The sequence below is a fragment of the Plectropomus leopardus genome, chromosome 16 (genome assembly GCF_008729295.1).
Source record: "Plectropomus leopardus isolate mb chromosome 16, YSFRI_Pleo_2.0, whole genome shotgun sequence".
In the NCBI taxonomy this organism is placed as follows: domain Eukaryota; kingdom Metazoa; phylum Chordata; class Actinopteri; order Perciformes; family Serranidae; genus Plectropomus; species Plectropomus leopardus.
Genome location: NC_056478.1, coordinates 25,747,898 through 25,762,563, shown reverse-complemented (window position 1 = coordinate 25,762,563; position 14,666 = coordinate 25,747,898). Strand labels below are relative to the sequence as shown.

At 40.3% G+C, this 14,666-nt stretch overlaps 1 protein-coding gene across 1 annotated transcript in view; it reads left to right on the top strand.

Annotated features, from left to right (window-relative positions):
* vsnl1a (visinin-like 1a) overlaps positions 1-14,625 on the top strand; it is a 48,858-nt gene extending 34,233 nt beyond the window's left edge. The window contains exons 3-4 of the mRNA XM_042503822.1: positions 9,364-9,579; positions 12,413-14,625. Of these exons, the coding sequence (XP_042359756.1) occupies positions 9,364-9,579; positions 12,413-12,610 (414 nt within the window). The 3' untranslated portion in view covers positions 12,611-14,625. The remainder of the gene's footprint in view (positions 1-9,363; positions 9,580-12,412) is intronic.
* Positions 14,626-14,666: the final 41 nt, after the last annotated feature.

Here is a 14,666-nt window from a genome sequence, read left to right as displayed (position 1 = left end):
GCATTAAACCATACATCCTATTAGTTGTACAGCGTATTCTCTGTAATACTTCATGATGATGATTCCCCATTTAATCTATTCTTTGATGAGCTGCTTGAGCGCGTTTGTTTGTCAGGTGGTTCGATTAGGGAATCATTTGTCTTTTGGCATCGATTCTGCACGTAATGATAATATTTATCCACGGGGCAAAATGATATTGAACCATCTATATTGCTTAGGGAGAGGGAACCCGAGCACAAATGAGCTCTGAGCCTCCCAAAAGTGTGTATACATAAGTGCGTGTGTGTCATGTTTCTGCATGTGTCTCTGGACTATAGAAGCAGCGAGAGGAGCAGAAAGATATCAGAAGGGATAAATTTGGAATCGGACGCTATCACTGGAAAATAGAGGTGCACACGGCAGAGCGTGGCTGCAGTCCAGAGCAGGCATTATGACACAGTGAGTGCATGAGAGATCACTCATTGGGTCATTTTCTGGGAGATAGGGTGGACAGGGAGAGGTCTGTTTTGGCAGGTTTGCAGCTTGTCAGTTTTCCAGTGTGTTGGCTTTATTAGGTGTGATTAGTTAAGCAGGAATATGCAGAGAGGGTTTTGGATCTGCATTATATAATTTAATCAAGGTAGACTCAATGGATCAGACCTTTAAAGTTATAATAAATATACTAAAGATTTTAATAATATCAACCCCCATTTTCAATATTATGCATGCATGTATTTTTTTCAGCAATAACCATTAAATGTATTTACATCTACAATTGTTTTGCTTGATAGTAGTTTTCATCGTTATTTCTGTGTTGTTGTTTATTTATTTAAAATTATTTGACATCACAGGTCTGTATAAGCCAGTCGCAGTGGGGAGGGGAGGGAAGGGTTTGGAAAAAAAAAAAGGTTTATTTAGGTAAGGGTATATAAGGTATATTTCCTTTTGGAGTATCCAAGGGCACATATAGTACTGCTATGTATATACAATTTGTTATTATACTTTGATCATTTTGATTAGACTGCACAAACGAAATAGAATTTTGATCACAAAAATAAATTCAGTGATACCATTTCATGTTTTTATGAAAAATTATTATTAGAATATTTTAAGTGGAGCTCTGAGACCTGCATTTTAAAAACACTGGCATCCATACCAGAAATAACCACAAATTCTGCCTAATCAGCTCATATTGAAAATAATAATTTCTTTGATAATGTAAAATGATATTGTTTTGTAGCATTTGTTGAGTACAGCTTACAGATTGATGACCAAAAAACTATGATTAGCCTCTTTTTGTCTTTGTAAGTCCTCACAGACCCCAATATTAGACCCAACCTTACAGGAGAAATAAAAATGGTTTTGGTCTGTATAGCTAATTTCAACATTCATGACAACAGTATAGGGGGTGGATTTTATATAACTCCCCCCTATAGATTTTATTCAGGCCCAAATCTACACATATATAAGAGTCACCTCACACTCATCCACAACTCCACCCTTTCATCCAAATACGGTCACTTCTTGCTCCAAAAAACACGGTGACTGCTGAAAAGCCAAACTCGAGGCTTCAAAACAGCAGTCCACAAACCAATAGGTGACATCACAATCTCTACATTAATTATTTTATACAGTCTATGGTTGTAGCCAGCAGATATCTGGAACTCCAGGCCTAATCTATGTGCCACTCTATGTGCCGCTCAATTAGCAACTTCAGACAGGTCCAGACAACATTTCGGCTAATCTCTGTAAACGGATATCTGCGTATGAAAAAGTTAATAAAAACCTAAATCACTGTCAGACTATAGCTGATGGGTTCCCAAGATTGCATTTTGGCCAATGCATTCAGACTCTTTTGTTCTCCACACAGACTATTTACTGCAGGCAACCAAAGCCCACGCAAATATGATTGGTCAATACGACTTCAACAACAAAAGGGAACAGAACACTTTTGATGCCAAAATCTTATATTGTTGCCTACAGATTCTGCATTATAAGAATAAGCTTTCTCTAGAGGTTTAAGCCATATCTTGCAGTCCTCCTCAACACCAAATATATAACTAAATGACCAATTACTTATCTGATATTATAATTACCAGATCAAATATGAGGGTGAAAGTAAGTGTTAGCTAATGGTCCAGAGAGAATATAAATGTGATTCATGATGCTTTATGACAGCAGGGTGTCTCCGTGGGTGGGGAGACGCCCTCAAACTCCATCTATCAGGATGCTGCAGAGAGCCAGAGAGAGCAGAGAACTGCTCACTGTGTGCTGCCTCGGATCAGTTACACTTATAAAGGCTTATATTTACCATTTTTTTTAGTACTCAGATAACAGTAATCCAGTTACATGCAATCTGCAGCTCCCCAAACTGCAACAGCATGTGCATATAGTAAACAAATCTTCACTGCGTTTAAATCCTGACCTTCGTGAGCTCATCACTGGAAGCTTTTAAGCTACAAGATGTCTGTCCAGCTTAACTGTTATCTGAAGAGCTGGCAGCGCCGGCTGGGCAACCGAACAACAAATCTGGATCGAACACTGCTGTTACCTAACTCCCAAGTTATTTTCAAACCAAACACAAGTCATTTGTCGTTTGTTACTGACGAGCGTCTCATTTGAGGATTTGCCGTTGAGTCACGTCTTTGTGCAGTGTTTGGAGCTTCATTATTCATCTGCTCTATGATCTTGCAGTCAGTCACTGTTCTGTCAGTGTGAAACGGCTTTCATTTAAGTGTGACTTTCTATTTCGCGCTATTTCTCTCACTCTTTCATTCCTGTTTTTCTATCTTCTTCTTCTTCCCCTGCGTTCCCTTTCTTCTTCCCGCTCTCTGGCTTCCCCTCTCTAAGTTTTTGGATTGGCACCAGCGCCAGCTTGCAGTCTGATTAGAAAGGCTTTAATGTTCCATTTAGCAGCAGCATGTTTTGGGTCGGGTGTGTGTGTTTTGAGGTTGGGTGGTAAAGGAAGGGCAGGGATACTCAACTTGCTTTGCTTGGGGGAATATTTTGCAAAATGACAGGAGGCCAAGGGCCAGTTGCAGCAGCCCTATACATGTTTCTAGGATTTTAGGACATTTATAGGATTTTATGACGTCTAAAGGATTTTAAGTCATTTTTAGGATGTTTCTAGGATTTTAAGGGAGTTTTTAAGATTGTAGGATGTTTCCAGGATTTTAGAATGTTTCTTGCAGGATTTCAGAATACTTCTAGGATTTTAGGACTCCTCCGGGTTTTTAGGACTTTTCTAAGATATAAGGACACTTCTAGGATTTCAGGATGTTTCCAGGATTTTAGGACGTTTCCAGGATTTTAGGATGTTTCTAGGATATTAGGACATTTCTTGGATTTTAGGACAATCATTGGATTTTAAGACGTTTCTAGGATTTTAAAATATTTCTAGGATTTTAGGACTTTTTGAGGATTTTAGCACTTCTCCAAGATTTTAGGATGTTTCTAGAATTTTAGGACGTTTCTGGGATTTTTTTTTAAAATTGTAAATCAGGAAATGCATCCTATCGGGGGGCAGATTTAGCCCGCAGGCTGTAAGTTGAGTATCACTGGGATAGTATCTGTTTGACACACACTCTATGACACACGCGCAAACACGGTGACATTAGGCTTTATTAAGCCAGCTGTGTCTGTCTGCCTGGCTCTACTCTGAGTGGACAGAAACAGTCTGGCATTAAGCCTGTCCTTTGATGGCCACCTCCAAACAGCCATATCAAACAGCCATAACGGCAAACGGGAGCCAAATCAGCACAGAAATAAGACCTAATGGAAATGTTAACAGCCTAATAACCGTAGCTGTAAAGGCGAGGAAACGGTCGCTTCAGGTCCAGACTGGGTAATTTTGTTTGTGATGGTGATTGTGTGCCATCTAGTGAAGCCTTTGTTTTTGGTCCTCGGCTGTCTATGATGTCTGACAATGCTTCTGCATGTGACGGAGTCAGATAAGATGAACCAAAGAAACTGGTGGAGGAAATTTCACAGTCTCATCACCCTGTCCCACTTTCTTTCTTTCTTCTCTCCGTTTTTACATAACAAAGTGTTTCATAACTTGCCAGATTGTCAAGGAGCTGCAGTGGCTTTCTCTCCCTCCCCTCCTTCCCATCATCAACATCTCTCCCGCATCACTTCCCTGACACCTTTCCTCCTCCATCTCATTTTCCCCTTGACTCTTGCTTCCCCCATCGTCCCGTCCATCCACGTGCCTCCTCCTGTTCCTCCCGGCCCTGGGCAGATGAGCCGAGGCAGGGCCATACGGGGGCAGGAGGCTCGTGGGAAGGAAGCCGCGTCGCATTTGTGCAGAAAGCATCAGGCGCCATCCTGTTCGTCCTGGCAGCTTCGTGCCAGCCCTTCCCCCCAATCCCAAGGGGGCTTCCTTCCTTAAATTAGTTTGGCTTTCTCCAGAGCAGAAGGCCAGATAGGGACCTGGATCAGGGGCAAGCGAGCTCTATTGATGTCACAGTCCCTCCAACACTTTCTCTGTCACACTCACTTCTCTCCTCCATCTTTCTTGTTTTCACTCTCTCCTCGTCTTTTTGCTCTTTCCCCCCCCCCCCCCCCCTTTCTGATCTGTCTCTTAACTCCTCTCTGCAGTCTGATCGGTTTGCTACTGCAGCAGAATTTGCATGGGTGGGACCTTATTGCAGATGGGCAGCTCTGCAACCCCAACTGACTCTCACTGTCTAACCCTGTCTTATTTATCCTCCTCCTTTCTCCCTCTCTCTTTTTATCTCCCATCCACTGCTCTCTCTCTTCTCCCATTAGGATTCATGTCCCGTCTTCCCCCCCGTCGTGACTCTAGACAGTTTGTGCATGCTGGGGCGGTAACTCTTAGAAGCGGCTAGGGCAGTGTCCTCGCCTCTTTCTCGGCCCATACAGGGAGACAGTCTGCTGCAGACAAGGACACAGTGTAGAACAGTCTAGTAACTGCCTGAAACAACAGTACACGTGCCTCCGATTGCCCGCTGCGTAAAAACTGCAGCAGGTTTTTTTTTTGCAGTTGCTTTGAAAGTTCTGGCTTCTTTTTTTGGAGTTTAAAGCTGCTATAATCAAACTTTTTCTATTAATTATTGATGAAATGACTGTGTTATGTGAAAGAGGTTGCTCTTAGTGATGAAACCACAGACAGCAATCAACTGACTCTGCAGTTCTCTTCAGCTTTACAGAAGTTTTTTTGGTTTTACGGAAAACAATTTTACTGTCACTCTCACTGCTCCCGTCAACATCGTTTCTCACTGCGGCTGGTAGCAAAAAACCTCTACAGACGCACTTTATGTTACCTGTCCAGCACTAAACAGCAGGCAGACAAAATTACCAAGTAGCTGGTGAATGTAGTGACACATACAGACACATACTTCCCTTGTGAGTTGGTGGAGACCAAAACAGACCTAAAAGAGAGTGAATATAGACCTATTTTCACCAGAAGGCTAGAAACACAACTCGAGGATTCCATCCCACTTCTAATACCCATACCACCTCATTCTCAAATGCCGCCTTGCCTGTCAAAACAGAGTTGTAGTGACTGACATTAGGCATGGGCGGTATCACGGTATTACAGTGTACCAGGGTATTTACAAACCTCGATAATGTGACTCTGAATACTGTCAAAAATATGGACCGTCATCTTTCGATTAACTTCACACTGGAGACGCTGTAATGAGGATGCTCTGCATGCCATGTGCATCACATGTCCCACAGGTTATGCCCAGGCCACATCGCACTGGCAGCATTTGTTGTTGCAGCACTGCTGCAGAACTGCCTGCTGTTATAACTCATGTATTTCCACAATTAAAAGCACATACTCCAGTCATTTATGAAGCCGTGCAAGCTACTGCATTGTCAACAAGACGGTCCCCCAAATGTTTCACAGTAAAATGCCATGTGTCAACAACTGAAGGGATTCTGTTCATGGAAAAATTGTCAAAGGGCTTTTATTTTGAAACAAAAACAGGAAAAGTTCAGTAAAACATGTAAATTTGTATTTCCTCATGTCTGTGACAGATAAGTGCATTTACACTGTAGTAAAAGGTGGTATGATGTCAATATAATTATCAAAAGACCAAGACCATCCACGAAAGTCCCTTCCTCTCTGAAACAAACGGATCCAGTGATTTTAACGGCTAGAAACATTTAACAAGGCACTTTAATGTTACAAACAGTGTTATTCCGGTGCTGCTCATTGCAGCTGGGCCTCTGACTATGGTGACCAACACAGAAATGAAATTGGCCGTATCTGTGGTATCTGATTTGACCGTTCTGGGCTACTGTAGAAACATGGTGGTGCAACATGTCAGTCTCCACAAAAAAAGGGATCCCTGCCTATGTAGATATAAACTGCTCATTCTAAAGTAACAAAAACACAACAATTCCTATTTTCAGGTGATTATGCACTAAAGAAAGCATAATTACTCTATTATATTCCATTTCTGCCAATATGAACCTCTAAACCTGACACACTGGTCCTTTAAAGCAATCTTACAAACCAAACTGGACTTCCTCCTCAAAGAGTACTTTACACATCATTTATTGTCAGTACCAGCAAGATTTGTTGGCATGTGCTGGGAGATGAAATATTAAAATGATTCGATTTCCTCTGAGCTGATTCACCGTGACTGATAAATTCATGCAAGCAGCATTCACTGAATATGAGCAAACACATGCCAGAGAGGTAACACAAAGTTCAAGTTTTTCAGAGATTCCTTTGCCTTGCTTATGTGAAAGATGTTGAATTTTATACATCCAAATATGATTGAGTTGTTTTTGTGAGAGCGAAAAAAAAAAAAACAGCACAAAGACACTATCTGAAATGATGAAACAGAATGGGAAATTCCTCTCAGTTTGTTTCATTTCCTTGATTAAGGCTGTTATTGCAACGCCCGGGTCCTCAGAGAGCAGCTTCATTCAGCTTAGATTAACCATTGGCTCTAAGAGTTTTTACCAGCAAGGTCAAGTGGAAGGTTATTTCTAATGAGTGGCTCGGCTTCTCACAGCCACCCACATGGTTCACGGTCTACGGTGGATGAAAAGCTGAACAGGGGCTCAGTGGTCGACCACAGAGTTACTGCATTAACCTCTGACCTTGTGCACATGTAGCACGCCGATGCTGTGATGACATGGATGGTCCGGACTGCAGACACGCGAAGGGGTTAGGGTTTTAGTCGATTCTGAGATCCTAGCTGATCCATAGTATTTTCAGCATGATAAACATTTGAGTCGTAGGGCCATAGACTTAAGCACCATCGAACAATAACAGATGAAGTTCGAGTACAATCCACTTTTGCAACAACCTACTCCATGTGCAAAGGACAAAAACAATGATCATTTATCTTTACTTTTTTCACTGTAACTCTATGACTTCACTGACAGTTTTTAAATGGTTTAGACTTGGTTTTTGTTTCTTAATTCTCCAGTACAGTTGTCCTATTCAATTCTGGTATTGGTATGAACGATCACAATTAAAGAGGAAATATGTTTTATCATAAGGATTTAGTATATTTAGCTAAACTTTGTGATTGATTTTAGAATGAAAATTAGAAAAGACTGAGCCTATATCCTTGCTGGTGGCTTCATGGCACTACATTTTACTGAGCTAAAAGCTAACGTCAGCACGCTCAAAATGAGCAAATGATAGTAAAACACTGATGTTCAGCAGGTATAATGCTGACCATGTTTACCACCTTAGTTAAGCATGTTGCTAACATTTGCTAATGCTAATTAGCAATAAACACAAAGTGCAGCTGTTTTGCAGCTAAACAAACATTTACTCACCGGCCAAATTTAAACTTTGACCTTTGACTAAATTAAATTTGATAGTAAGACAGTGAAAATATGGGCTGCTGAGACCCACAGGAGGTAATTCAGCCCCAACGTGAAGATTAAGTGTCAGAAAACATTTTACACACTTTTTAAGGGATCGAAAAATGTAACATTTTCAGGTCTGCATACAGACACAGAAAAGTGCTGCAAAGTAAAGTTGTTGTGAGGACTCATAGTCAGGTCACTTGTGTGTGGATGCATGTGGTGTGTGTAATTTTCTTGGAATTAATAAATGGCCCTAACAGTAATGGCTGCTGTGTGTCGGTAACAGTGACCTTCCTTTGTCAGGGCCTAAAGGGAAAAAAAACACTCCCCTTCATGGACCAATAAAGTCTGCAATGTAATTGGTGTCTCTTTACTAGATTTTATATGCGTCTCATAAAAAAGGCTCCAAACTGTAGACTGACAGGTTTCCCAAGATGACTATTAACTTTAAGTCAAATCTGCAAGACTTTTTTTAGGTCAGCTAGCAGTATGGATGATTATGCAGCAGGGTTGCAGTGGTATGAGATTTTCAGGTTAGGGTAACCATCTCATATCATTCATCATCATCATCATCATCATCATCATTTATTTTACTTAAAACCTTGGAAAACATTGAGGGCGAACCCTCATTTTCAATGGTGCCAGGGGACATACAACAAACAATTATCATTATCATAAATAATAACAGTGGAACAGTTGACCAGCATATGGTATTACACAATAATTATCATTATAGTTAGTTACAATGACACTTCAAAGAATGAAATTTCCATCCAGTTGTTTTTTTTTTCTCAATACTGCAGCCCTACTATGCAACCAGACACATGAATACACAGACTGATTATAAAATCTGCAAAAGATAGAACTAAAAAGGGTGAGAGTAGGAAATCAGAGTTTAATCACTGCAGGTAATGAACATCCATTGATTTTAAATGCTAATGATTCTTTTCATTATGTTGCCAAATAGCACCATCTGTTTTCATTAATCTGCCACTTAATTGCAAACAACCACATGATCTGGAAAATCAGATTGTGGACCTACTAGTTTTTATCCCAAAGTTATGAATATAGAAATAAGAAACATGATGAGCATCAATTCTTTAATCACTGTAGTGCCACAGTTTATTATAAGTAACATGCATGTTTTGGAGGTGTAAAAAGTGTAAAAAGCCTTCTGAGGGTCCAGTCACTGCGGGGCATGGAGGCCAGAAAAAATCTTCTTGCTAATTTTTGGGTCATTTCTTCTTCTGTTGCTAGTTGTCTACTACCTATGTTTTGTAAGAAATCAAGCCAATTTGCTCCAGTTTTAAAGGGTTAAACAACAAAATAAACAGCTATTGTTACTTTGATAAAATGTGGCCTGTTTTATAATAAAAATAACCCTGCTCTTCTTTCTTTTTTTCTTCTTTTTTTAACACAGTTAAAGTTTCTTATTTAAATCTGATTTTAGACAAACTACTGGCAATAAATATGCATCATTTTTGTGCGGAATTAAATAAAGCTACATTTGAAAGACTTGAACATGGAAAAGACTATGCATATTTTTATATTCTCTCCCTTTTTCTTTTTCTATGCCAGTTCTTCCCATACGGCGACGCATCCAAGTTTGCCCAGCACGCTTTCAGGACCTTTGACAAGAACAGCGACGGCACCATCGACTTCAGAGAGTTCATCTGCGCATTGTCCATCACATCACGAGGCAGCTTCGAGCAGAAGCTCAACTGGGCCTTTAACATGTACGACCTGGACGGAGACGGCAAGATCACACGGGTGGAGATGCTGGAGATTATCGAGGTATTACAGCAAAGAATACTGTTTTGGTTTTTTAAAGGAGATGAATGGATTTTTAAATTAGTTTTGACAGCCACTTTGCAATCGAGTCCTTAAACTGAAGTTAAAAGAATTAGTAATCGAATATTTTTTTTCTTGTATGTGCAATTAAGTAGAATGAGTGCTTTTACTCGCAGTACTGTTTTAATTTCTAACATTTGTTTTCAAAGGAATAGTTAAACATGCTGGGAAATAAGCAGTTGGCAGGCAGGCGAGTGATACATCGCCACTTGCCTTGTGCTTTTTAACCTGCTGAGTCACAGGGATGCAGCACTTTTGGGGTTTTTTTGTACTTAGTTAAAGGTTATACAGCAGAGGGCCGAGCCTGCAGGGCCTGACAGCACACGAATTATTCATAAACACCAACATAATATGAAACAAGCAACAAGAGGCAGAAGTGCATGTTTGGAGCAGATTCATCTAGAATTCAGGGCACTTTGTCCCTGTCTCGTGGATAATATTATAGTGAGACGGAGCAGCAAACACAGTAACTTGTCTTTTGCCATTGTTTTCTATTCACTCAGATGTGATGCCAAGATCACGGTGCCTTAGAAAACTAGATTTTTTTATTTTAAATATGTTGGCTAATTCAGTTTGGCTCAAATATATCTACATTTCAACAAACATAAGCATTGCAGTCCAGTGCTTTGACTGATCTTTACATAGAACAAATATAGAATCAGTTTTTTCTCGCATGTGTGGATGCTTGCAGAAACTAATCTTTCACATTCTGTTCGGTCATGTGGGCGGACATCCATATTGACAATAAAGCTAATAGCACAGGCTGTGGTTACTGTGCGTCCCTGTTATTTTTTGGACAGCACATCACATTATCTGTGCAAATACCGAGGCATCCAAAGATGCTATAGAGCAGTTGAAGGCGGCTGACAGGTGGTCCAGCTGCGCTCCATCTGTGCCATTAGAAACGGACGCCACTTCAAACACCTCGTTCTAACACACCAACATGTTCACTTGATTCGTTATTTCTCACGTCTTTTCATTGCATCTCTCAGGAAAACATGTGAAGGAAACATGAGCCCTTTTTTTTATAGAGATCACGCTATAGGGCAACTATGAAGTCCCTTCTTTACACCTCCTTTAATTTTTACACAGAACCAAATGATGGCAGCATTGTGCTGCTCCACTGTGTGATTTAAGACAGCATGCTGGCATCGCAGAAACAAAAGAGGCATGACTGGCATGACAATTAACGCAACAGGGTCAACCTCTAATGTGACCTATAACATACGCATCAGCAGCACTTTATAAACAATAACAATGGCATAACATGGCAATAACAATTATTCTCTGTAATATGGCGGCTGATCTCATGAAGGGAAGCTCCTGAATCTAATTTTTTCCCAATTTGTGAATTTACGGCTGCTGTTCTTTTTCTTTGAGTTAGCCTTTAGTTGTTTTTATCTGCTTTTTAAATCTCCCATGGTGGGTTGCCTGTCATGCTAATATCGGCCTGACGGATTATTTGGGCCAATAGTTAGCTGCCGATTATTTGTATCGGTATTTTGTTTTATGATCGCCAATAAAATTAATTGTTTAAAAAGTGAAAAGAAAGTGTCAGTGTGGGAGGAAAGCCCAAGCTGTTTTTTTAATTAAATTTTCACTTTGACTTTATATAAAAAAAAAGAATTGGTGGGAACTTGCTGTAAATAGTGATAAATGCCTCAGTTTTGATTAAACATTTGCTAAAGGCATTTAAACAACATTTTATGATGAAATTTGTTATTTTCCAAGTTCTAAATATTAACAGAAATATTTTCACTTTTATTGTAAATGCATATCGGTTACAAATATCGGTCTCATTAACTACTAATAACCGGTATTAATATCGGTATTGGTATCAGCCCTGAAAATTCAATATCAGTCGACCCCAAGTTTATATAGACACTGTTTAGGGACTGTTACTTCCTCTGGTGGCAGCTTAAAAGTGAGACAACTCTGCCCCCCCTGTTACGACCCCAAGATTGACAAGGGGAGAGGGAGGTAACGTTAGGCTAAATGAGGAAAATGAAAGAGTCAAGTGATGCATTTTCACCCTTTCACTGCCAGACATGGAAGTATTAGAAAATCATCAGGGAGAGCCCAGGCCAAAATAACAAACAAAACAGCCACAGATAAACATCAAAACCACAGAGCTAACTGCCCAAAAGAAAATGTATAAACCTAAAACCTAACTCCTTGACAACATAGGGAAAAAACTGGAGAAAAAGGGTGTAACAAAACTGGCAGCTCTCCCCTACAGAGCCTCCTGGCAATGATCTTAAGGATTTGGATTTGAAATAGAAGAGGCTCAACAGGTAACAGCTTAGCATTGACAAATCTAAGCACTATTGTATTTTCAACTTGATCAAGACACAAAGAGCAAAAGGTTAACAGTGCAGGATGGCTCACAAACACACAAGCTTAGTAACAAAAAGCAGCAAAACAGAGAGGGCTGAAGTGCAGCTCTTCAGTCTGATATATACCTCAGGATGACTGACTGGCTGCAGGTTCCCAGATTCCACCAACAAGCAGCACAATGGAGGACAGGAGGAGCAAGAGTTTAGGCTTACAGAGCCTAAGGAGCAGCACAACACAGATTAGTTACACATGCACCTACGGGGTAATGTAACTACCCCATTCCACAATTGTATCTTTTATGCAGAACGGCAAGGCAGCGTAACCGCATGATATTCCCGCCCTGAACAGGCAGTGTAAAAGGGGCTATGGATGCATTTCTTGAGATACCTCATATCCTCTAAAAAAAAAAAAATTTGCTGCTCTCTTTCTCCCTCTGCAGGCGATCTACAAGATGGTTGGCACAGTGATTATGATGAAAATGAATGAGGATGGCCTGACGCCCGAGCAGAGGGTGGACAAGATCTTCTCCAAGATGGACAAGAACAACGACGACCAGATATCACTGGAGGAGTTCAAAGAAGCGGCCAAGAGCGACCCGTCCATCGTACTACTGCTGCAGTGTGACCTCCAGAAATAAACAGGAGGGCGAGCGGAGCACTCCACCAGCCGCCACGGACTGCACAGAAAGAATTTCATGTTCCATTCAGTTTGCAGCTATTTCCACTGAAAAATATATATACATATATGCTTGGACTACCTTTCAATGGATCTGCTTCTTGTGTTTGAAACACTCGTGTGCATGAGAATGTTATTTGCTATAAAAAGATCTACACACGACATACGACAGTGTGCAGGTGCGCACCACAAACACACACACACACACACACACACACACACACACACACTACATATGAACACCTCGCACAAATAATATATAGATATATAAATATGAATATATATTTAAATTATTTAAAGATCAACTGCCAAAATGTGAAGTGTGCAAAGTATTTTCCATACAGTTTCATTCTACTGGAGCTTGCGCATCAGTGATGTGCTACGTTGAATTTGCCGCTACTCTATTTATTGTTCCGAGTTTACCGATGCTAGCTGTACGTGTTTCATAATACTGAGTAATGTCGACTGAACCAAATTCCTATGATAATGTATCTGCCTCCAATAAGACACTCTATCCATCATCTCAAATATTAGCTCTAGAAGAGATGGATTTGTCCAACTTTTTCCTTCCGAAACATGCTTGTACTGTAAAAAAGAAAAATCTAAAAAATGTAAATGTAGTTAATTTGCATGCCTTTAGGTTCTGCCTTAAAAATCTCCTCATTTTGCATCCTGTAATCGAAGACAGAAAGCCTTATCAAAGCAGCGCGGTGTGGGAGAAACCGTGAGAAAAGATTTTTACAGAATAGGGAGCAAAAAAAAAATCACATCGCAGTAGGTCCTTCTAAAGTATTGTCGTATGGGATGTAATTTTTGTGATCCGTTGAGGCGTTTTCTTTTGACTGCTTTAACTGTGGGAGCATGTTTCCTTGTAGATTAGCTGTAGTATATGTTGCTAATAACTAAACCCCTGCCCCTGCACATTTAAACACACAATCTCATTACAAGTATGATGTTGAAAATGGAGGAATCCATCATTTGGAAAGTAGAAAACAGCTAAATTGATAGATTTGTGAAGCAAACTGAGCGGAGGCAAGTGAGAGCAAACATTTACATCGGGATTCCTCGGAGAGTGAGTGAAGCTTCTCACAGCTGCACTTAAAAATCAGATGAGAAATTATTCATCTATAGTTGGACAGCATTTTTTTATCAAACTTAGTTGTCACCATCACATCTACTTTTTTTCCAATTAGCCTGCAGGTTGCATATCAATACGATCAATTCAGAGGTGTTTTTTTAGAGCGTTAAAGACGTGAAGAAATAAGGCACGTGCAGCATTTCTTGTTTGTCTTTTTCAGTGGAAGTAAATGAGTGCTAAAGTAGTGAGAGGAGCAGTGAATGGTTTTTCATTATAACTAGTAGAGGACAGCCGTTCCTGTAAAGCCATGCGTTTCGTAGGTTGGACAATTCGCCCTCCCTAACCCTCCCAAGTATTTCTCTCTTACCAATCAGTCAATCTTTTTGTACTTTTTTACTCCCGTCTCTCACACATTGTACACGTACTAATGCATTCGAAGCGTAGAGAAGTTCAGCCGTGTGTGGCGCCTCTTTCAGATGATTTGGAAATCACCTGTGAGCCCACGTCAACAAGTTTACCTGGCCTTGTCTGAAAGCACCGCAGACACTTTTCCAACCTGCATTGATACTGACAGTGTTTTAAGAGCTAAAGGAGGCTAAAAGAGATGTCATAATAATATACAGTATTGCAATAAAGACCTAGCATACCAGTCCATTGTCATCTCTCAGCAGCGTGGCGTGTCCCCCGATCACTTTGTGATCTGAACTTCTTTACATGAACATCTTTGGCCAGACGATGTTTCTAATTCCAACTCTGTTATTAATATTATTGCTATCAAGATACCAAATGTAAGCAAAGGCAAACGTGTACAAGGATTCTTTTGTAGCATGTATTGTGTCCCTGACGACATGGCTGCACTACTCCCTGTGTTGTGATTTAATCTAATAAAAGGAACTCTATGGGCTTTTGTTTGGTCTGTTAACTCAACAAACTATGGTCT